Below are 23345 nucleotides of genomic sequence, written 5' to 3'. Positions count from 1 at the left end.
AGACATGGAAATGATGGAAGGCACTGACATCTTCCAAAGTACATATAGAAAGGCAAATGTGCATATGGAAAAGAGTAAGGGTAAAAGGACAAAAAAAATAATAAAAATAATAATGAAATTAAATAAATTAGTTGAAGAGTTGGAGTTTTTCTTGTAATCTGTATTCTTCTATCATACTGAAAAGCTTCCTTTCGTTTAAGGGCTTTATGTGGGACAGAAACTCATTAACAACTAGAACTTGGGGTTTACCTTCATGTACCTGGGTTTGTGCATATTACATTTTCCAAGAATGAGAATAATGTTCAGCGAAAAATCATTCTTCTCATTGTTCATAATAATAAATCAATAAGTCCATATGAGTTTAATTGTTCTTGCCAGAAGGCTTCAGCGTACTTAGGGCAGAGCTTTCCCAACCTTGGGGTCACGACCCCATGTGGGTTTGCATGAAATTCAAATGGTTTGCCTGAAATGTTTCTTTTATTGATCAATAAAAAATACATTGCACATTAAAATATATTCAACACAGGCTACTCTGGGCGATAGCCAATGCCAAAACAAGAAACTAAAAGAGTCTCTGGCTGTGTCCGAAATCACTCACTCATTCCCTACTCCCTATTCACTATATAGTGAGTTTAATGCAGGGCACTATATAGTGGATAGGGAGTGATTTCGGACACAGCATCCAATGTGGAGAAATGTGAACACCCCTGCCTTTCTTCCTGTGTCCACAAGAGTATACACGAAAAAGCCTAAATGTAGTCTAAAATGAATGTTTATTTGCAACACAGTAAAACAAACTATAACATGATTGAAAACAAATTAAGTTGAACAAAAAGCTGTATGTCTTTTGGAGTCTGGTATGGGGTCGCCAGAGTTTTTTTGTGACGTCAAATGGGGGGTTCAGGAATCGAAAAAAGTTTGGGAACAACTGATTTAGGGGGATCTGTATAACTACCTGGCAACCCCTGATTAAAGCGTGTGAGTACGTTCTGTATTCTCGCGATATCCAGGCGGTCACTGCCTGATAGGAATAATGGCCGCCTTCCTAGCAATGGCTGGAACAGGGAACAACACAAGAAGCATATTAGAGCGTTATAGCTGACCAGGAATAGCACAAATCACCGGCCCCCCCTCTAATCCGATTTTCAGAACGGATGGGTAGAGGGGGTACAGCCAAAGGACACGAGAAACGAAAGAGACTCGGAGGGAGAGGGAGGAAAACTAACAGAGCTAGCGCTAGCTGGCTATCAACACGGTTGTCACTGCCGGGGGAACAAACCCCGAGTAGCCCTGACAACTGTGTGTCGGGACGGCTGAAGGAAACGGTGACCAAAAAAAACCCGGTCCTGTAGCTAATATGAGCGGACCAGGGCAGGACAGCGAGCCAGAGGCGAAAGTCCTGCTCATAAAGAGGCTTTACAGGTAAGTTGGCGAGGCCGTTTCGCGTTGCTAGCCAACGGGCTAATCGAACGTTGTAGTGCTAGCCAATCAGTGTGCGCTAACAGGAAGAGTAGAGCTACCTTCAACTCAGTGACCTGTCACGACCAGGAGAAACACACACTCTCCACATGAAAGAAACCCACAATCTCCACATTAAAGTCACTGTTATATCGGCTAAAACATACCCGAGTGTGGGTTGTTATATCTTATCAAATGATGATTTAACTAGCTGTGTTTCTTACAATATCTATAATATTTACATTTAATCTTCCATATTTCATTTACTATCATTTATGACTGTTTTTGCACATTTACATTTAATCTTCCATATTTAATTTACTAACATTTATGACTCTGTTTTTGCACATTTACATTTAATCTTCCATATTTAATTCACTATCATTTATGACTCTGTTTTTGCACATTTATATTTAATCTTCCATATTTCATTTACTATCATTTATGACTGTTTTTGCACATTTACATTTAATCTTCCATATTTCATTTACTACCATTTATGACTCTGTTTTTGCACATTTATATTTAATCTTCCATATTTCATTTACTATCATTTATGACTGTTTTTGCACATTTACATTTAATCTTCCATATTTAATTTACTAACATTTATGACTCTGTTTTTGCACATTTACATTTAATCTTCCATATTTAATTCACTATCATTTATGACTGTTTTTGCACATTTACATTTAATCTTCCATATTTAATTCACTATCATTTATGACTGTTTTTGCACATTTACATTTAATCTTCCATATTTAAAATCACTAACATTTATGACTCTGTTTTTGCACATTTACATTTAGTCTTTCATATTTAAAATCACTAACATTTATGACTCTGTTTTTGCACATTTACATTTAATCTTCCATATTTAATCTTCCTATTTAAGACTAGTAATGCTTAGTTAAATCCTGGTTGTATATATTCACATTCTTAGTTTTGATAATTTTAGTACTTATTTACTTTGTATTTAATATTATATTATGTTTAGATTTGCTAACATTGTGTTTTTTTACTCATTATGTGTTGGATAACCTGCTGCTGTAACGCCACAATTACCCAGTTTGGGATCAATAAAGTAATTCTATTATATTCTATAACCGCTTGTTTTACAGAGAAATGAAACAGATAGTGATGTCACAGTCGTGAACGAGTTGAATTCATAAGTACCGTATGTCACTTGTTATTTTTTTGGTCAATTAATACAAAGCATACTCAAAGGGTGATCATACAATGTAAAATGAATTGCAACAAACGAAAACAGCAAATTAGTGCTGTGCAATCCACCACATATGATAATAAATACATAATAAACACATCACAGGAAGTCTGACTCTATTGCCATACTTTATTTTCTTTTGCAAACAAGCGATGCTTTCTCTCTGAGCATGCATACATTTGAAGTAGTGGATGGAAACCTTGGGCATCATGTCCATGCGTTCAAACCATTTTTGATAGAGTGAAATTTTAGAAGCTCAGTCTGTGGGGACTTGGGTTGGGAACTGGAGTGTTGCCGGCTCCAGTCCCAGTATGGACTAAGTCTGGTAGCTGGAAAAGGTGTTGTATAATAAGGGATATCTTCTAAACATGCTGAATTGACTTACTTTCAAATTTGAGAAGATGAAGTAATTGTAGATCGTTTTTTTGAAGTTTCTTTTTAGCGCACAGTTTTCAAATTGTCATTATTCTAATCCTTGCTTTTGCCAAACGGTACCCAGGGCTGTAGTGGAGTCTGTGCACAAGCTGGATGTCATCATCGGCACCAAATCATCCTACAGAGAGGTCTTCAAGCCAGAGAATATCAGCCTTCGCAACAAGTAGGTCCACTTACATCAGCAGTTTGTGTGTGAAAGAAGACAGGAGTGTAACTTTGACTGCACCTCACAGTATCTCTTGACAGACATGCTATCTACTCTTTGATGTCTGTCTAAATCTGGTTTACACTTGGCATACATCTAGAAGAAATTGGGTTCTTTGCAAGATAAAAATGATTAAACTGATAGGATTTTTCTCACTTGTAAAAACCTAATTTGCAGGAGAACTCAAATGACTTTATCTGGAGTTTCTCCTCACCAGCCTTCTAGCATTTTTTCCACATAAAGTCTGAGTGAGCTAATGTGAGAAAGCAGCAGGATACTATGCTGGGAGAGGGTGGTGATATTTACATCATGTGATCACTGTACTGTGTATAGACTGTATGCATGTGACCGCTATAAATCATCTTCATTATATTTTATGTTCCCCAGTATGTTCTTATCCGCTCTTTTGTTGACATTGTAATTCTGCTGGAGTATGCATAGCATTGCCATAAAGGCAGATATTCCCATTATAGCATCGACTCTAATGCTTTGTCTGCTACTTCTGCATCGCTTTGTTTGCGTTATGTCTTACCTAAGCAGACCCCCCCTACCCCTGTCTTTCAGGGATAGTCTCCCACTGTGAGGTGCATACGTGAACAATGTCAGGAGAATTTCAGTAGCAGTCCTCCTGAAATGTAGCGATTATCAGGGTGCAAATGTGAAAAGGGCTTAAGTAACTTTCTCAGTCTTACAGCCTGTGAATATGAGTGCGTTTGCTATTTTCAAACTGGATATAATGAACCGAAAGCTCCGAAAAAGAAAGAGGAAGTTGGATGCAAATGTTAGAAAGAGACTTGACTGTATGACAGACAGGAGGAGATTGTATCTCATCCAGCTCAGTGACTGTCAGCCAACATGTGTTCTTAAAAATTGTCTACATAGCCCTTTGTTGTTGTCAGGGCCTCGTATAGAACACGTTGTAGTTTAATCAGTAAGAATATTAGTCTGAAGAATCTTTCATTTGATCTTGTTTAACCGAATATGTCAAACCTGTGCAGTTTCCAGCTTCTTACAGTGGGGAAATACTGATGTTTTGTTATATATAATATATATTTTGGTTTTGTAGCTCCGGTATTTAGATGCTTTCCCGAATAAAAAGTTCTCTCAAGAAGGCCTGGTATATGTAGGAGCTGAAGTCATATATTTTAATTAAATGCAAATGTGATCATTTAGCACCTCAAAATTAGCATCATGTTATCGTTAAGTATTATATTATCCTCTTACGCTGTGAAGAATGGAAGAGGCAAGCAGTGAATCTGCTCAAAGAGGACAGAATATGTTGTGTACTTGACTATCAGTATTAACATAATCTTGCCTTTGGCTGCATACACAAAGTGGGGACTGAGATTTCACAATACTCCAGTGAACATCTCTGACTACTGAAACATTTCACACAGCCCCTATGAGTCACAGAATGACAGAAAAACTGTTATCACTGATGCAAAAAAGGATTTGTCTTTGTCCCATACTACAAGAATCTTCAGTTGTTGTAGAGTTGCAACTTAAGGCCATTGAATTGTGGTTATTTTACACTTTTTGTGATTGCATCAATGATGTGTATTTTTGTGTTCACCTGCCACTTGTTCATGCTAAACTAGGTTGACTCATTGGTTCACTTGTCAAACTGGTTATCCAACAACTTTTCCTTAATTCATGCACGTTTGTCTGTTTTGCTTTCTGTGTTTTCAGGCTGAGGGAGCTCTGTGTGAAACTGATGTTTCTCCACCCTGTTGACTACGGCCGTAAGGCTGAGGAGCTGCTCTGGAGGAAGGTTTACTATGAGGTCATCCAGGTTATCAAGACCAACAAGAAGGTAACTTACCCTGCTACAACTGTGGGGGAAAAAAACCTGTTGGCAAGCACTTTGTCTGCTGTTAGCAGGCTTGACATTATGGCCTTAACAAAGGTCAACTCTACAATGACATTTAGTATTTTGTGATCACTGGCTCGTAGCGTAACTCATTGAGTTCCAAAAGTGTGCACATGTTATGCATGGGTGGTCCCAGTGGAAATCAAACCCATGAAAATGTCACTACAGCTATTGGACCAACAAGGGAAGACCATCAAATGTTGCTTTAAATGATTCAAGTTTACCTGGCCAATTTTTTTAAGTATTTACTGGTAAGTCAAGAAGTCGCTTCATTGAGCATTTCACTGATTCTTTGCATTTAATGCATAAAATGAGCAACTGGGGTTTTACTTCTCACCCACTGTTTTGCATTTACAGTTTTTGCTTTTTGTGCTAAATTGTCATGTAGGTATGTTTATTTCTGTTCCACCATTGTTAACAGAATCATGTGTGTGATGTAAGGACAGGAAGACCAATCAGTATTTTCAATGACGAGTTTAGCTTCAAATATATTTTTTCTTATTTTGTCTGCTGTTCTTATAACAGTGTATCCCTTTCCTTTAAATTGGTTAGTTTTCGAGTCTCACTGTAAACCTAAAATCTGTATTCACATTGCTTAGACAGAGACCAAAACAAACTTTTGAAAGTCCAAAAGAATCTCTGGATGATTAAAACAAGCTTCTTGTTCTGGTCTGATGTCTACTTACTGCCTGAATCCGTGTTCATGCAGCACCTTAATATTTACCTTATTAACTGTAATTATAACTTTTTCTATAATAGAACTCTTGTTTGTGATGTAGGTCCTGTTTCTTTTGGAGTACACCTGTAATGATTTCCCTCCTCTCTCTTTTTTTTTCTGACTCTTTCCTCCATGGTAGCACATCCACAGTCGCAGCGCTCTGGAGTGTGCCTACCGCACGCACCTGATTGCCGGAGTTGGTTTCTACCAGCACCTGCTGCTCTACATCCAGTCACACTACCAGCTGGAGCTGCAGGACTGCATCGACTGGACCCACGTCACAGACCCACTGATTGGTAAGCCAAACAAAAAAAAAAAAACTCACGGACAAAGATACAGAAACAATATCTAATCTCCAAAGAATTTAACGCCTGCTGAGTGTTTGTCAGAGGTATCTGTGACATGCACACCAGCTGTCTGCTCAGATGATCATTTCTCTTAAAAATCTTGATCAGTCATGGGCATTTTTCACTGAAGACATTTTAAAGGTCACACAGAAAAAAGCCTTGGTGTGATAATCAAACTAATAATTTCTCAATGCTGTTGTATTGTCCTGTTTTTAATACACTCTATTCAAGGGTGAAATTAACCTTAATCCGCTGACCATGGCTTCTGTATCCTTCGAAAGCATTTCTTGTGAAATGGGTGTAAATCCTGTTATATAAGGTATTATGAGTGTTTTGAAACTTGTTGATTCAAGACTGCACTGCACAGACCCACAGACCTCATTTGCTGCAGGTATTATTCGTACACTCTCCTGACACTTGAATCGTGTGATCACAGCAGGTGCACAAGTGTCCATTTTCTGAATTCAGTAGGGATCAGATGTCATTGTTACCATGCATGATGCAAAGCAGACAAATGGGTTGAGAACTGCCAAGTAAAGCTATTGTCAGCGAGGACACACGGACAGGTGCAGGGTCACCCTGAAAGGTTTTTTTTTTATGACCTCTGCAGCCTGTTTTTTAAGAGAAATGGGAATCATCTAGATAAATACGAAATTCTGGATTATAACATGTGAATCATCATGGATATACCTAAAATCACTTTTTGAAAGATGGGTAATCAGCTGTTAAGTGAAATAAGGACAATTCGGAGCATATATACTAGAGGTGGGGGGGATCGATACAGCATATCGCTGTATTTTGTGTGGCGATACTATTCAGGGGCCCCAAAGTATCTATATTTTTATTATATTAACAGCAAATGTGCTTTTTAATTTTTAAGTGCTGAAGGGGTTGCACTATTCATTTTGAACAAGTTGCATTGTTAAAAATTCCCGCAGTGTTCAGTTGTTGATACATCTTTGTGTCCATTGAAGTTCGATTAGACTGAAACACGAACAGTTCAGATTGAGAGGTGCATGCAGCCTGTAACAGGGTTTTACTTTGATCACAGTGTTGGTCAGTCTGTGGTTAGACTCCCATTGTGTAGAAATAAAAAGACAGAAGTGAGATGAATAGACTGAGATCAGAAGCAGCTCTTGATTTAGTTTAATTTTGTGGACATAATATGCAATGAAGAAAGTTGTATCACAATATACTGTATACCAACTCTCAGTTTATCGCAAAATGTTTCAATGGCAATATTGTGAATTGTGACTCAAGTATCGTAATAATATATCGTGGGGCCTCCGATGATTCCCCCTCTAATACAGACTAAAATGTGTGATGATGATGCCTAACATAAGGCCTGTGTTTAATGGAATGATTGCTCGATGACAAGTTCATACATTTGTTTTGTGACTCCAATAACATCCCTGATTCATCCTGTACCTCTGACAAACTTTAGATGCGTGGTTTTATCTGTCGGCATTGTATTGAACATGCTGCACAGATTAAATGTAGAGATTCAGATGACCCTCCACTGGGGTTTATACGTAGGGAGAAAATGGGGTGAAGGATCCCATCTTTCTGCGGGGAATGAAAATGTATCTTATAGAGGGATATAACCAGTAAAAAAATTCTTCTTTGCCTGCTGAAACATAAAACCTTTTAGACACTAACACCTCAGGGACGGAGAACCAGTGTTTCAAACAATCTGAGTGAAGGTTCTGACATTTGGACTCTACTTTTGCTTGATTTCAAGCTTGTTCTCTTGTTACACATTTCTGAGACATTTTTTTTTTTTTTTTTGGGTGAAGTGCACAAGATAAATACTTGAAATGAGAAGAGCATTGTGTAATTGTTTCCCTCAGGCCGGAAGAAACCAGTGTCAGCCACCCCCAAGGAGATGGAGTGGGCACAGATGGCCTGTCATCGCTGTCTGGTCTACCTCGGAGATCTAGGTAATAACATGATTATAGAATATGCAAAGTTGCTCGCACAAGTGAGAGATGGCATGTGTAAGAAATGCAGCGTGGGAAATGTTGGCTTAAATCCAGAATGTAATTGGCATGAGGCTGTTTGCTTGGTGAAGACTTATTTGATAATCAGATGATAGGATTTGCATTGTTTTTACGTCTTTATACAGAAGCAGATTAAATATTTCTGCACAGTTCTCTGTTTGTATTTAAAACTGACAATTGAAAAGATTTATTTCATACTTTTGTTTTTGACTTTTATGTAAAGGATTATGACGTATCTGTCGTTGTAGATATACTCATTTATTTATAAAAGCAAAGTAGCTGTATCTTGTTGTGAACATGAATGAGTTACTTCATGATTGTTCACTTTTCAGCCCGTTATCAGAATGAACTTGCTGGCGTGGAGGCTGAGCAGCTGGCAGAAAGGTTTTACCACCAGGCCCTGTCCGTCATGCCACATGTCGGTAAGTGCCTGTAATTTAAGATCTCATGATTCAGACCTTTGTTGTTCACTGGCTTGTATTTCCTTCCAAGAACAGCAGGATGCCCCAGAACTTAAAGTCCAAGGAACTACTGTTTAAGAAAATAGGTTCCCTTTAGGCTAATTTATGCTTCATTACATATGAAAATAGATGTGCATGTTTTAAACACATCCCAACATTTAGTCTTTATTCAGATGAAACAATTGAAGTATAATGGGTTATTTAAGAGCTTTAAATATGCTCATAGGTGGAAGGTGAAAAGTGAACTGAAGCTGAAAGTTGTTTTAAAAAGTGAGCATCACATCTCCTCTGCTGAAGCTCTTTTGTGGTCTCAAGTCTTGGCTTGTAGCAGTACAAAAAACTAAATCTAAATTGAGCAGAAAACATCCAGTGATTAATCTCAGGCTGTGCCACGCTCATTCCCTCCTCCCTACTCATTATAAAGTAAGTTATATGTAGTGGACTACCATATATGGTGCACTGTTTGGCATAATTAAAGAATACTTCGGACACTACTTGCCCACTCGTCTGCTGCTGACTGTGACGTCATTGTAATCACGCAGCTCAAACGTGCAGTTTAACTCCGGCCGAGGATTAATAATAACTGTAAATAACTGCATGAATTTCAGTGATAACCTTTATCATACTGAGTTTATTTTCAAAAAACAGTTCAAACAAATACATTCATTAAATATGCTGAATTTTGAATAAATAATTAAACATACCAAAACTAGTTTATTTGTGTTTACAGACTCTGGTCTCGTGTCTGTGATCAACATTAGGACAAACTACCGTTACTAACGCTGATGATCTTTTACTCTTTATCTGAACAGATCATAGATTAGATTCAGTTACATTACTCTAAATATGAATATTGTCTTTCTGTTTTCACGCTGGTCGTTCGTCTGGGAGCAGTCGAGTCGAACGCCTCTCTCCGCTCATAAAAATCTTTGAACTGCAATGCATGATGGTATATATTGGATAGTGACCATCAGTAGTACACTACTTTTCACAATGCATTGTGGGATACAATGAGTGGACTTAATAAGATATGATCCTTCACTCAGAATGTGGAAAGCACTACAACATGGTCTATTCACTATATATATATATATATATATATATATTTTAGTGCACTGTATGGGGAATAGGGAGAGATTTCGGACACAGCCCCTGTCATGGTTAAGCTGTATTAAAATTAAAAATGTACCTGTTGTTCACAAATATCTTCATCAATGTCTCTACAGGAATGCCTTTTAACCAACTGGGCACACTGGCAGGGAGCAAGTTCTACAACGTTGAAGCAACCTACTACTACCTACGCTGGTGAGGAGTTCATACACAAACCTGTTTGAGTTTTAAGTATTGAACCACTGGTTAATAAGTGCAGAGTCTAAACAGATATTTCATCTGTTCCAGCATTCAATCAGAAGCCCCCTTTGAAGGGGCCTACGGCAACCTGAAGCGCCTGTTTGACAAAGCTGCTAAGATGTACCATCAAGTGAAGAAGCAGGAAATGAAGAAGTTGTCTCCATCGCGACAAAGGTGAGGAAGGTTTAGGGGAGTCTGTACACCTTGGACAGGACACACATGATGATAAATTGGATTCCAGGGTAATCCAGATCAGTCCCGGTACGAGTCCTTACAGTGTATGACCTTAGATTTTAGGCAGAAGCAGTTTAAATTCATTCTCTCATACCAACATGCTCTCCACAAGTTCCTCTGAGGCCTCGTTAGGATATGAACCCTCTCTGGACAGCAGTGGGATAATAATTGTTGTTCTTTCTTTTCCTTGCTTGCTGCCTGGTTAATCTAAACACAATAAGTTGCCTTCTTTGTGCTGGCCTTCCCAGGGTAATTTTAAACTATAATCTTATCTTTAATCACACAATTACCAACTAGCTTGCCCTCCGTTGGAATCACAAAGGAACTCTTAGAAGTGGTGGGATGAAGCAGCATCTGTCTGCAGACGGTTTTAGATAACGGATGATCCCTGTGGGGGAAATTAGAAAGTTGCAGCAACAAAAGTACCAAAAATCAGAAGGAGTACAAGACTACTATGGACACAAATAAATAAGTGTTGTGTAGAAACAGAAACACATCTGGGTTTTTGGTGCTGGTATTGATCATGCTTCTTATCCATTATGATCAGATTTAGAAGTTCTGATTGGGTTTGCATGTTAAGATGCATTCATGCCAGTAATGTTTGATGGTATATTTGCACAATTAATTTATCATCATCAGTCATTTAACCATGACTTTTCTCTGCAGATCAAAAGACATTAAGCGTCTCCTGGTGAGCTTCATGTACCTTCAGAGCCTGCTGCAACCCAAGAACAGGTAAGTGCTCAAACAGTCACTCATCTCCCGGCTAGAAATCAAGCATGCTCTTCTACTGTTTGAAATAAACCTTTGGCTTTACTGTATCTTAATCTTTGACTTTTTATTGGCATGTTTGGTTTTGGGCCTCTTACCTGCACTAGTGATATCTTAATCAAATAATTAATGATGTGAAGTTTGAATACAGCAGATAGAACCGAAATTACTGGCAAAGTGTTTCCTGTTTGTAATAATGGAGACTGTAGAAATAAGCAAACCCTGATACCTTGCTTGTACCAATAGCGTGCTACCCTTTGATTTTTCCCTCCTATGTTTGTCTGCTCGTAGTTTAATGGAGACGGAGCTGACGTCACTCTGCCAGTCGGTGCTGGAGGATTTCAACCTGGTGCTGTTCTACCTGCCGCCGCCCACGCACGGTGCTGCTCACCACCCTCCCAGCGAGGAGGAGGAGGAGCCGCAGCACACCGACAGCGCCTGTCCGGTGTTGCCCGACACACTCGTCTTCAAAATGGTGGTGACATGTCTGATGGTGGTGCACAGCCTGAAGAGGGGAGGTCAGTGTTTGTTTGATCTCAACTATATTTTGATTGTTGCTGTACAGGATATAAAGACAATTACATTCTGTCCTTAAATGGCCTCAAGCTCCCAAACAGCTTCTATGACAAGTCAAAAGTAATACGCACCCTGCCACATCAAACATTTCCCCTCATGTTTACCGTTCACTTCAGCTATTTTCATTTACTTTTCTATCTGTTGCAAGTTCTCTTTTTTTGGCAATTGTTAAGTTTATGTCGTAACTCTCGATCTGCTGGAAGTTCCTTATTTTCTTTCAAAACAAATATAGCATTTGAGAATAATACTCCGAATACAAACATGTTTATTTAAACGTTATTCTAGACTAACCAGAGCAATGTCAGTATTTAAGAGATGATCATTGTCGTTGAGGTTCCCTTGAAGTTATCGTTTAAAGAATCAAACAGGAAATGTACGTGGAATGACATTTCTCAGTTTATTTTATTTTTTTAAATCTCTATACACCTGAATGTATGACAGGTGCGTCAGAGGAGGGTAAAACTTAAAGGAACTGAGAAAGGCTCCCGCACACTGGCTCGCTCTATGCTGACATATTTATTAGATCGTACAACACTTCTAACAGACCTACCTGATGAAAGTCGGTTAGACTGAAATGTTGTGTGATCAGAGCGATATAACAAATCTTTTGCATTTCTGTACTTTCCAGTCTTTTCAAATATTGACCTCAAGGTTGATACAAATATTTGTGCAACAAGCTCACACTGACCCATTTATGAGTTTATCAGGATCATCTCATGAAGTGCTATGGGTGAATGATTTTGATTAAGAAACTTTTGCACACATTACACATTTTTTTTAACGATTTCTTTGGTCTTCTAACTAACTGTTGTAATTGTGTTTTCAGGATCAAAGCAGTACAGTGCATCCATCGCTTTCACTCTGGCGTTGTTCTCCCATCTGGTGAACCATGTCAACATCCGGCTGCAGGCTGAACTGGAGGAAGCGGAGAGCCAGGTGCCGCCACTTCACACAGACGCTGCAGGTGAGAGAGGACACCCCCCATCTCTGTATGAGAAGAGAGGGAAAGAAATGCTTACTGCAAGTTAGTTCAACACTTAAAAGAGAAATTCCTGATAAGTCAGCACAAAAGAGGAAATTTCTCAGCCGGTCACTGACACATGGATCAATGCAGCAACCTCAGTTTATCCTCATCAGCAACATCCTCTAAGATTAAAGTTGAAAAGGCTCTTTGTGGTTTAAAGGACGGTCTATGAAGCTTTTTGATGAATTGACAAGTCAATAACAATTTAGAGTTTTGAATATTTATTGATAAGCTCTTTCATTAACGACCTGTCAGAAACAAAATGATGTTGTAATGTGATATATGCAGTTTTAAAGCAGCTTTAATGAAAGAATAAATCTAATTAAAATGTTCCTCTCTTGTCTAGATGACTTGGAGACGATGGATTCGGCGGCTCCATCAGCAGATCGATCTGAAGAGAAGCCTCTGCAGAACGGCTCCCTGGAGCAAGAAGATGAGGATGAGAAGGACGAAGATGGCTGTGAAAGAGTCGGTGCCAAAAAGCAAAGCAGTGTGGAAGAACAGCGAAAGACTGAAGAGGACAAGCAGAGACAGAAGAAGAAGTACACCCGCCTCTCTAGACTCCGCCGGCGCCGCTGTGCCCGCAAGGACACCCGAGGAGATGACGAAAGCGACCTGAGCGAAGGCTTTGAGAGCGAAGAAGATGAAGACGAGGATGAAGAGAGGAGGGGCCACACTGATTCAACAGGTGGCAACATGGCTGGAACACCCCCCAATCCTCCAACCATCAGGAAGGGGACTAAAAGAGACCCCCTGGCTGAGGAGGGCAGCTGGGGGAGTGGATCAGAGGAAGAGGAGGAAGGAGGCACGGCGTTTGATGTAGAGACCGACTCAGACATGAACAGCCAGGAGTCTCGATCCGATCTGGAAGACATGGAGGACGCCGAAAACTCAGACAACACAGAGAATCAGACAAAGGAGCACCAGGAGGAAGAGGAAGACGAAGAGCAACCCAAGGAAGAAGGAGGGGACAGAGACGGCGATACGCCTCCGACCACTAACGGGCCCCTCCTGCCTGGAGACTCTAGCATCAGCAGCAACCTGCAGGCCATGTCCTCCCAGCTCTTCCAGGCCAAGCGTTGTTTCAGACTGGCGCCGACCTTCAGCAACATGCTCCTGAAGCCTCAAGCTACGTCTCCCTCTGGCGTTCCCACCCCTATTGACTCGTCTGCTCCCCCCTCCCAAGAGACACCTCCTCCACCTGAGGATCCATCCTGCGATAAGAACCCTGGAACCGCCAATGGAACAAATGAAAACGGTAACTATGTCGCATCCAGTCAACCTTTTGTTGTGTCCCTCTTCCACGGTTTACGATGATGGAAAGTTTTTAAGAACTAGTCTTTGGAAGTTGACACTCAGGCAGAAAAGTTTATTTTCAGTTTAATTAAAATTTCATATTTTCACATGTGGACAAAAGCAACAGAGTACGGAGATATCGATTTTGTTTCATACAAGCATTTAGTTGGGGTGGGAATGTGTCTTTTGTCAGTGTTTAAGACTCTCCAAGCTCATGGCTAAATGTATACATTGGGACAACACAAGCTTACATTTCCTTCAAAGGAAATCTAAACCTGAAGTTTTGAGAGGTTTGACTCCCTACGAGCCATGAGAGCCGGGCTGAATCTGAAAGGCTAGCATCAATTATATTTATTGAAACGATATTTAGAATGTATAAAATTAGAAATGATAGGATTAAGATTTTATGGAAAGCAAAAAAATATAAACTGTTTATTTCAGGTCACTTCTTCGGGAGGTTTTCTTGTTCAACCATTTCTTTTAAATTGGATTTGTAAAGAAGTCAGTGTTACTTTGTTAAAATCAATCGTGTCTTGCCTTCTTTTATTTTTCTCCTCCTCTAGACCTGGACTCTGATTCTGAAGGCAGCCAACACAGTACTCCGTCAGTCCACAGTGAGAAAACCCTCTTAGAGAAGCTGGAGATCCTGACCAATCAGGGCTTGATCCAGGTGGTGAAGGTCTTTATTGACTGGCTTAGGACAAACACCGACATTATCCTCATGTGTGCACAGGTGAGGCGAACATAGTCCTGCATAAGTCTTTGTTACATTAACATTTAGAGGTCTTTAGTAACCAAACTGTTCTCTCCCTGCAGAGCTCTCAAAGCTTGTGGAACCGACTGTCCGTGCTGCTCAACCTGCTTCCAGATGGCAGCAAGATGCTCGAGGCTGGTGAGTTTCTGATAGACTGCAGTGCAGAGATATTTATACCCGAGTATCGCTCAGTCGTCACAGGACGGCGCAGCAGTGTCTCGTTTTTTATCCCCATTGGGTCCAAGAATGCCTGATGTGGAGACAGAACTAAACCATTAATATAAAGGAGAACTAGTCTCAAATTCTCTGAGTGTCATTTTTACTTTACCTTTTATTGAACCTTATTTCTTGTCTGAAAATATATTGATAGATCTTAAAAACTCGATACATCACCCAGCCCCGTTCTGAACTTTTAATACTGATTGGCGGAATTTTTAAATCTGGGACACAGAGCCAGATTAGCTGTTTCTCTCCATTTCCAGTCTTTATGCCCAGCTGGACTCAACAACCTGCTGGTTAGAACTTCATGTTCAGCATCCAGACTCAAAGTGGGACATCAATCCATAATGCGACTCCTTGGTGCAAAATCTAGTTTTTATTTACCAGCTTTTGCAAAACAGCATCTGAAAGAAATATGGAGTAGTTATGTTAAAGTAATGCCTTTAAGTATATTTGCCAACATGTATTTTTTGTCATTAGTTCTCTCATGTTTGATGTAATCTTATCTTTTATATCTGAATTCTGTTCACAGCTCCATGCTCTGATTTTGTCCCTGCACTTTCATTTAATGGAGACATATTAAGAACCTGAGTAACTACCGGCCCACATAATATGAAATAAATCCATCCAGTCCTTTGTTTGTGGTCTGCATAAAGTCTAACAACACAGAGAAAAATGCTCCCTTTCAAATGTGCTCTCCTTGTGATGTCACAGTGGGATTCTCTTAAAAAAAAAAAAATCCCCTCCCCTCCCCTCGTATCTCCACCCCCAGACTAGAGCAAACTTTTGAGCAGGTCTGCTATTTTTATTCTCTCTACAGAGTAGTATTGTCTACTGGGAAAACTCAGGGGGGGGCTCATTGTATTTAAAGAGACACACACACCAAAACGGAGTGTTCAGAGAGAGCTGGTTTAGTCAGGGTCACAAACCTCCTCTGGTGCTTGATTCATGTTATATTTTGACCAAAGCACAGCACAGATGTTTCATTTAGACCACAGGGGACTGTTTGAAAAGGTGGAAAAGGGGTATAATATGTCCTCTTTCACAAACAGTGTTGATGCTCCGCTTTCTCCCTGGATATTTGTCTCCGTGTGATTTCTTTACACGGTTACGGCTTCGTCTACTGCCGGTTCAGTATTTATCTGTTTCTGTTCTGCAGAGCTCGGTCTAAACACAGAAGTGACAGAGCTCATTAATGAATGTGAGCATCCCGGTTTGGTCCAAAGTCTTCTGCTGCCCGAGGATTTGGCTCTGCGACACCTGCCTGCTCTCAGCGTAGCTCATCGCCGCCTCGATTTCAGCCGACGCAACCCCTCGCTCAGCCCCTTACAGGAGGTACACACACACACCTACAACTCACACACATATTCACAACAAACAGGCAAGATACAGCTTAATAGCTTTTCAGTGTTGGTAAGACAAAAACAATTGAAAACTCTGATAGGCAAACTTTCGCAGAACCACAACAATTTTGAACAAGTTAGCAAAGATAACAGTTTGTTTATCCTCACCATCCTGGAAGTCGACTAGTGCCAAGATTATAAAGGCCTTAAAGCAGATTTAATGAAACAAGCCTGAAACACTTAGACTGTGGTGATAATGATGATGAGTTTTTGGAAAGATTATTGGATCAACAGAAAACAAACTGCCAGCTGTTTCTTCACTTTCACGTTTGTTTATGTGAAAGTGAACTAAAGATGTCAGGCTTTTCCTCTGATATAGCAAGCTATTTGATGCAACCACCTGTGTGTGAATTGTGATTACCGTTCTTGACCATTGTAAAGAACCGGCAGGTTTAAAACATGTTTCTGCAGCTTGACACCACCTGCAGATCTGTCTGTATCCATCCTGTTTTTAACTTCAACTCAGCAATTATTGGATGAATCAAATAAACTCATTCCAGATGAGTTGATCATAATGAAACCAACTCTTCTCTAAGATTTATGTTTTTTTCTTTTGCTCACTAATCAAAAAATACTTCACCATCTGCAGTGTGATAATATGAACTACTCAGTGTGTCATTGGGGGCGGGGTTAAGGGAGGGTCTCTCTTTCTCTTTCATTAAACGTTACGTTTGAAACATTATGTTGAAAGTTAACATATCTTAGATAGTTGTTTTCCTGGGGCGTCAATAGCCCAGTGGTTATGTTTCACGCCCCATGTTCAGAGGCTAAAAGTCCTCGTCGCAGCAGAAATGGGTTCGGGATCCAACTTCGGCCCTTGTTGCAAGTCACCCCAGACTCTCCTATATTATAGAATAGATAATATTTTCTGTCTCTCTTCAGCTGTCCTCCACAGGCCCGAGGCCAAACAATATAACAAATATAAAGTTGTTGTAGTTAATAAGCGGCTAAAGAGTAACAACCAGAGTATTATTTTTGTCATTATTCTGACCTTTTTAAGGATTAAGATTCTTCTAATCCCCAACTTGTTCATTTTTTGTGTTTTTTGGGCAGGCAGCATGCAGTAGGTTTATCAAAGCTTTTTCACTGATAGGATTTGACTCAACTGAATAAAGCAGCAAGCGTATAGAAACAAAACAACAAAGCTTGAGATGTAAAATCAAAACAATAACTTTAAAGAGGCTTAAACATTTATTTATTTTTTAAGAGATGAAAACTGCTGAATCGATTGATAGCTCTCAGGATCATCCATATGTTTCATTTCACCTTACTTTAAGTCATTGGCTTTTTTCATATAGAAAAATCATTTAAAGCAGCTTTAAACCTCCTCCTGTTTTTAGCTCAACTCAACTTTAACAGACAGTTTTAGACACTAAGACATGTTCAGATTTATTTTCCCTTGGCTACTTGTTGGAGCTAAAAACGTACTCACACACAAATATGAAAGCATTAACATGATTTTCTTCCTCATCTCTCCTTCAGTGTGTGGTGCGAGTGTGTTGCATCCGCAGCTTTGGCCATTTCCTTACAAATCTCCAGGGCAACGTGCTGCACTTCAACCCGGAGGCGGGCATCTTCACCAGCATCAGCCAGTCTGAACAGGACAATCTGGTGCAGCAGGCCAAGGCCCAGTTCCGAATGGTGAGTGACATCTGAACAATGACCGGACGAAAACCACCAGGGGGGGTCTGGATCCAGTGAAGTCTCGTTAAGACTGTGTGTGGTTGTGTAACTGCTGACTTATTGAAATGTGCAGAAGGGAAGAATATTTATCTAATGATGTGCAACCAAAGGTTTTTGATCATGTGATCTCTTCTGATGATGTTTTTTTTTTTTTTTTGTCCTCATCTTCATCTTCTGTCCAGGCCGAAGAAGAGGCTCGACGAAATCGCTTAATGAGGGATATGGCCCAGCTCCGACTACAGGTTAAGAATATGATTTATTCCCATATTGAGCTCAGACAGCTCCTTTTCTTAAAGAGAGAGAAAATGTTTCCAAGTTTGTTTATGGAAATAGTTAGAAATGATGGATGTTTGGTAGAGAAGAATAGATTCTATGTTTAGGCGACATTAAAATGAACCAGTATGGATGAAAGCTTACTAAAATCATCAGATTGTGGTTCTGTCAAAAATAAAAAACAGAGGTATTATTTTATTTCTGTGACTTTGTTTTAACCCTCACATCATTTTCTTGTGTCTCTATTTTCCGGTTTGTTCCTTGCAGTTGGAGGTGTCGCAGCTAGAGGGCAGCCTTCAGCAGCCCAAGGCCCAGTCGTCCATGTCTCCCTACCTGGTGCCAGACACAGCTGCTCTCTGTCAGCATCTGAACCTCATCAGACAACTGGCGGGCAGCGGCTGCTTCATCATCATCATCCCACGGACGGGTCAGTGCAAAGCCTTCATCTTTTTAACAAGAAAATAAAAAACATCACTATTTGTTGTTTTCAGCCTCGGTTGTATTTAAGCAGTTTACCTTGGAAACACTTTACCTTGGAATATTGGACTTGTAATAGGCAGTTGTTTTTTTTTTGTTTTGTTTTGTTTTTTTTACAATAAGTCATTTAATAGACTACTCACAAACCAGTTTATGCTTCTTTAAACATGGAACTAGATGTGTGCTTCCTTTAAAGACAAACTTCCTTTTAGCCTCAATATTCTCTCTTCACTAAAGTCGGGCGTCCACTGTGTGATTTCAGGACGATTTAGACCCGATGTTTGGGTCGTACTACTCATTTTGAAGTGGGTCCAAATTTCAGCCCAATCGCCTGGCATCAGTTGTGCAGTGCACACTGCGGTACAACGGTCGATAACAGCCTGATCAGCTGCTTCCGACCGGTCGGATGATTTTCTGGCATGTTTGATATTTTGGTCGTCCGGCTACACTCATTCACACAGTGAAAGCAGAACCATGAGCCGATTCCCAGGCTCCGGGACTTTGCCCCCCTGATTTCTTCACCTGCTTAAACTGACAGAAATCATCTAAAATCACCATGGCAACAGGAGGCATGCCTGTTTCATCTGTCCCCCCCCCCCACCCCTCTCTTGTGTGTGTGAGTGTTTCTTAGGATGTTTGTAGCCGCCGTGCATATGAGACATCTGGAAAAAAAAAAAAAACCTCCATCAGTTTCCATTGAAACTTGTGAATGCTTCATCCAGATTTGACTCGTACAGTGTGAGCGCTCAGGTTTACCCGACAATCAGGTCGTACAGTGAGAGCGGACATTCCACCACGACTATTACACAATCATACGTCGAACTTCAGTTGAACTCTGATTCAGGTTTAGTCAATCTGAGTCAGTCTGTACCCCCGACGTGAACGTTTTCTCGGGTATTAATGTGGACTTACTGTGTTGTAGTGATCGATGGACTTGACCGGTTGAAAAAGGAAAACGCTGGTGCGAGGGACGGCATTCGCTTCCTGGAGTCTGAATTCCGTAAAGGCAACAGGTGGGTGTTTGTATGAACTGTTCTTTGCTTTCTTTTTAGAAAAGGAAGTAGTGTCCATGTCTTATTTGACATTTTCAACACAAAACTAACTTCTCTTCCATCAAACTAAACGTTGACTTTCTTACATCCTCCTGTAGGTACATACGCTGCCAGAAGGAATCAGGTCGAAGTTTTGAACGAGATAAACTGAAGCGTCAAGACATCGAAGCCTGGTAAGATTTCTTCCCCTTCTACAATAAGATCTGTTTGTTTCCTGTCTAAATGATTCAATTAGTCTGACTTCTGTTTTTTCCGCTTACAAAATGTTTTAGGCATTTATACAAGATGGTGGACAGTTGCCGTCAGCTGACCGTCTCCCAAAGCAACGGAGATGAAGACACAGCCGGCATGGTGACCATTCTCACCGGCCATCAAGTGGAAGAGCTTTGCACTCAGTCTGCAGCCATGAAGGTCAGAACCTGCATCCTATTTACTGTCAACAAAGAACAAACCATCACTTTGATTTGTTAGATTATAAAACAATAACAAACAATCAGGAGGTTGATATTTAGCTAACAAGTTTTAAAAAAGAATTAATTTCAGGTTCTTTTCTATGTTTACTACGTCGTCGTCGTCTTCACTGGTTTATGTTTCCCACTGCTCTTTAACAAACACACATTTTGTCATGGTTAATATTACTACAAGAATCCATTTTTTTACGTCATATGAGACCCCTGCTGTTCCGTCAGATTGGGAAAATCTCCCGCTATGAAGAGTATGAAAGTAATTTATGACTGGAAACATGAAAAGAGGTTTGTATGAGAAACAATTCCTAAAAGTAGATTGTTTGCTGCATATAGACATGATTTAAAAGCTAACTCGTCCTAAAGTGAGAGGCGACTTGCTCTGGGATTGCGTTTCAGCTAAAAGTGTTCCCCTTCCATTTTGCTCTCCGCATAAACTGTTTACCTCTTGACAGATGAAGCCCTTTAAAACTGCGGAATACTACTCAATCTACAAATGGAAACCAGAAACCTTGAGACACACAAATTAAGTCACCGAGATATAGATTCTGCATCTTCCTACAGGATCTCTAATCTAAAAAAATATGTATATGTAGAAGCACAGGGTATAAATTGAAGACAGATTTTTAAAATCCTTGTTCTTTATTTATTTGAGTCTCATGTTTCTTCTCTGTCCTGTCAGACGACGATCCAGGCGGTGGGCTCGGCAGGCATGGAGCTGAAGAACATCGTGGCGTTCTACCGGCAGTGGAAGGAGATCGGCTGAAGGGTCAAAGAGGGGGCAGCAGTCGGCGCTGCAAACAGCTGATCGATCACAACACTCGCTCCCTCTTTCTCTCTCCCACTCTTTTGCTCTGTGTGTATCTACATCTCCAAAGGCATAAAAAAAACAACTCAAAAGAAAGCTGAATCGGAGGAAGGAGTTAAAAGCTTAGAGGGGTGGAAAAAGATATAACAGTGGAGTGAAAAAAAAAAAGGAAAAGAGAAACACGGGCGGGAAACGGCGCTATAAGAAACAGCAGATGTCCCCACCTCCCACTCCCAATTCTAAACATATAGAGTGACCTCTAGTGGTCGGAGTGAGGAAAACGGTGGGGGAAGGCTCCACACAAGTTTTAAGTGCCCCTGGTTCACTACCTAACCAGGAATACACTGTATATGTTAGCAAACGAGTACCTATGTGTCGAGAGAGAAACAGCACACCGACATAAACACATTCATGCTCAGAAGAATCCATATAGATATTTAGAGCTGTGGTTTCTGTTCCCTCCTCCCCTCTCCCTTCAGTCTGTATTTGAGAAACAGAGTTAAGAATGTCGGGTCACATAGGGCTGCGTGTCAAAAGGTCGAGGGTGTATGACGACAACTTAGAGACAGAGAAAACAGTCTCTGTTCACCTGACACCCGAGACTTCCCGCCTTACAAATCACAGCAGGCGTCTCACAGCAGCTCGTAAACCTCCAGGAAGGTTTGAGGAGGACAAATGTACTCCTCTCCCGGACCGGTTTCTTTCCTCTGTGGCTTTTTAAATTTTTTTATTTCATTTGGTTTTCTCTATTTGCGGTGTACTTTTTGTGACCAGTGACTTAAGTATTGTGCTATCTCTGTATGAGAAGAGAAAAAAAGATAAAACACTCAACAGGTGTTTCCCTGTTAAAGGTTTTAATTTGAATTTTATTTTTGTACCCAAATGTTTATTTTGCTTTCTGTAAGCTGAAACTGAATGAAATATGCAGGAATGTTTAAGGGAAAGGGTTGTTGTTGTGTCTTTATCCACTAAACAAGTAAACAAGTCTTTCAGTTCTGAAAGTTACAAAACATGTAATCCAGAATTTATTTAACGTGTCGTGTTAGATGGAGGAGGGAGGTAGCAGCTGATTAGCCTCATGTTGTAGCTAGTGATTGGTGAGGCTCAGAAGAGAGGGGGGAGGGGGGCAGGGGGGCAGGCTGACTCTCCCAGAGGAATGTGGGTTGTGTTTGGACCCCTGTAAACTCCTAAAATGTATCCCATCTACACTTCATCTCCATAGTGACTGTCCCATCATGCACAGTGCAAAAGAAAACCAGTATATGTGTGTGGCCATGCATTGAACAATAAAAAGAAACTCGTATAAGATGATCACTACTTTCTCCATGAACTGTTGTCATTCTTTGTGTCCGCCAATGTGAAAAAAAAAAAAGGATGCCTCTATGTTGTGCTGCTTAAACAGAACAAAATTAAAACTTAAAAAGGTGAAGTCATCCAAAGCCCAGGAGCAGGGGCGAGGTGATATGGCCCTACTACCACCCGACGTCCCTGACCCCCAGCCTCCACCATCGGACTGTCATCCCCACGACCACCACCGTCCTCATTGATACACGATCTGCTCCGACCTCCACCTCAGCAGCAAGGAAGTGTGGACAACAGGAACACAAAGGAGAAATATTTCCTGCATATCATCCCATCTCCCTCTATCCCATTTGTCTTAACAATGAATATGATCACAAAATGAGAGTTCCTCACAGGGGCTTTACACAACACATCCATAACATCCTATTTCCTGTTTTTAAAAAAATGGCTCCCTGCACATAAAGATACTCACAAGACACTAGATCAAGAACAGCAACCAGGGTGATACAGATGATTCATTACAGGTGAATCATAAAGAGTATTTCCGGAGGTTAATGCGAGATGAAAATACACCTTTAGTTGTCATTATCAAGAAATTATTCCGTGCATTCATATCAACCAGGTTAGATCACTGCACTGCTCTGGAAGCCGGGCAGTGGTGACTCTAGAGTCTGTCAGGGCACTAAGCAAAAATTGGTTGCGGGCCCCTCCAGCCAGCGTTCATCACCATTATGTCTGCCAGTGTCTTGTTGCTTTCTCGTCTGTCTTCTTTTCACTCCCACACAGATAACTCATCTTTATTTTCCTTCAATTTCATTGACAAACTTTATGCATGTGATGTTTAGCAGGGCATGGAGAGGGAGTGCTGACTCTGACCGTCATTGCTAAAATGTGCACACTTTGAGCCCCTGCTGTGGTTTGAGTCCGCCCCCCTACTTGC

The 23345-nt window shown here is 40.5% G+C and overlaps 1 protein-coding gene across 1 annotated transcript; it reads left to right on the top strand.

Annotated features, from left to right (window-relative positions):
- The first annotated feature begins 1002 nt into the window (after window positions 1-1002).
- smg5 (SMG5 nonsense mediated mRNA decay factor) lies at window positions 1003-22414 on the top strand. Its single transcript, XM_020640414.3, has 22 exons — window positions 1003-1422; window positions 3183-3281; window positions 5013-5136; window positions 6051-6207; window positions 8109-8198; window positions 8591-8680; window positions 9946-10024; window positions 10118-10243; window positions 10970-11038; window positions 11366-11592; window positions 12477-12614; window positions 13021-13932; window positions 14534-14703; window positions 14787-14862; window positions 16103-16278; window positions 17829-17987; window positions 18212-18271; window positions 18570-18729; window positions 19702-19792; window positions 19930-20004; window positions 20104-20242; window positions 20978-22414. The coding sequence occupies exons 1-22, from the start codon at window positions 1358-1360 to the stop codon at window positions 21059-21061; spliced, it is 3366 nt and encodes a 1121-aa protein (XP_020496070.1). The 5' UTR covers window positions 1003-1357; the 3' UTR covers window positions 21062-22414.
- Window positions 22415-23345: the final 931 nt, after the last annotated feature.

This window comes from Labrus bergylta, chromosome 8 (genome assembly GCF_963930695.1).
Source record: "Labrus bergylta chromosome 8, fLabBer1.1, whole genome shotgun sequence".
Classification (NCBI taxonomy): domain Eukaryota; kingdom Metazoa; phylum Chordata; class Actinopteri; order Labriformes; family Labridae; genus Labrus; species Labrus bergylta.
Note: the sequence above shows the minus strand (reverse complement) of the source record. Positions and strands in the feature narration are given on the sequence as shown.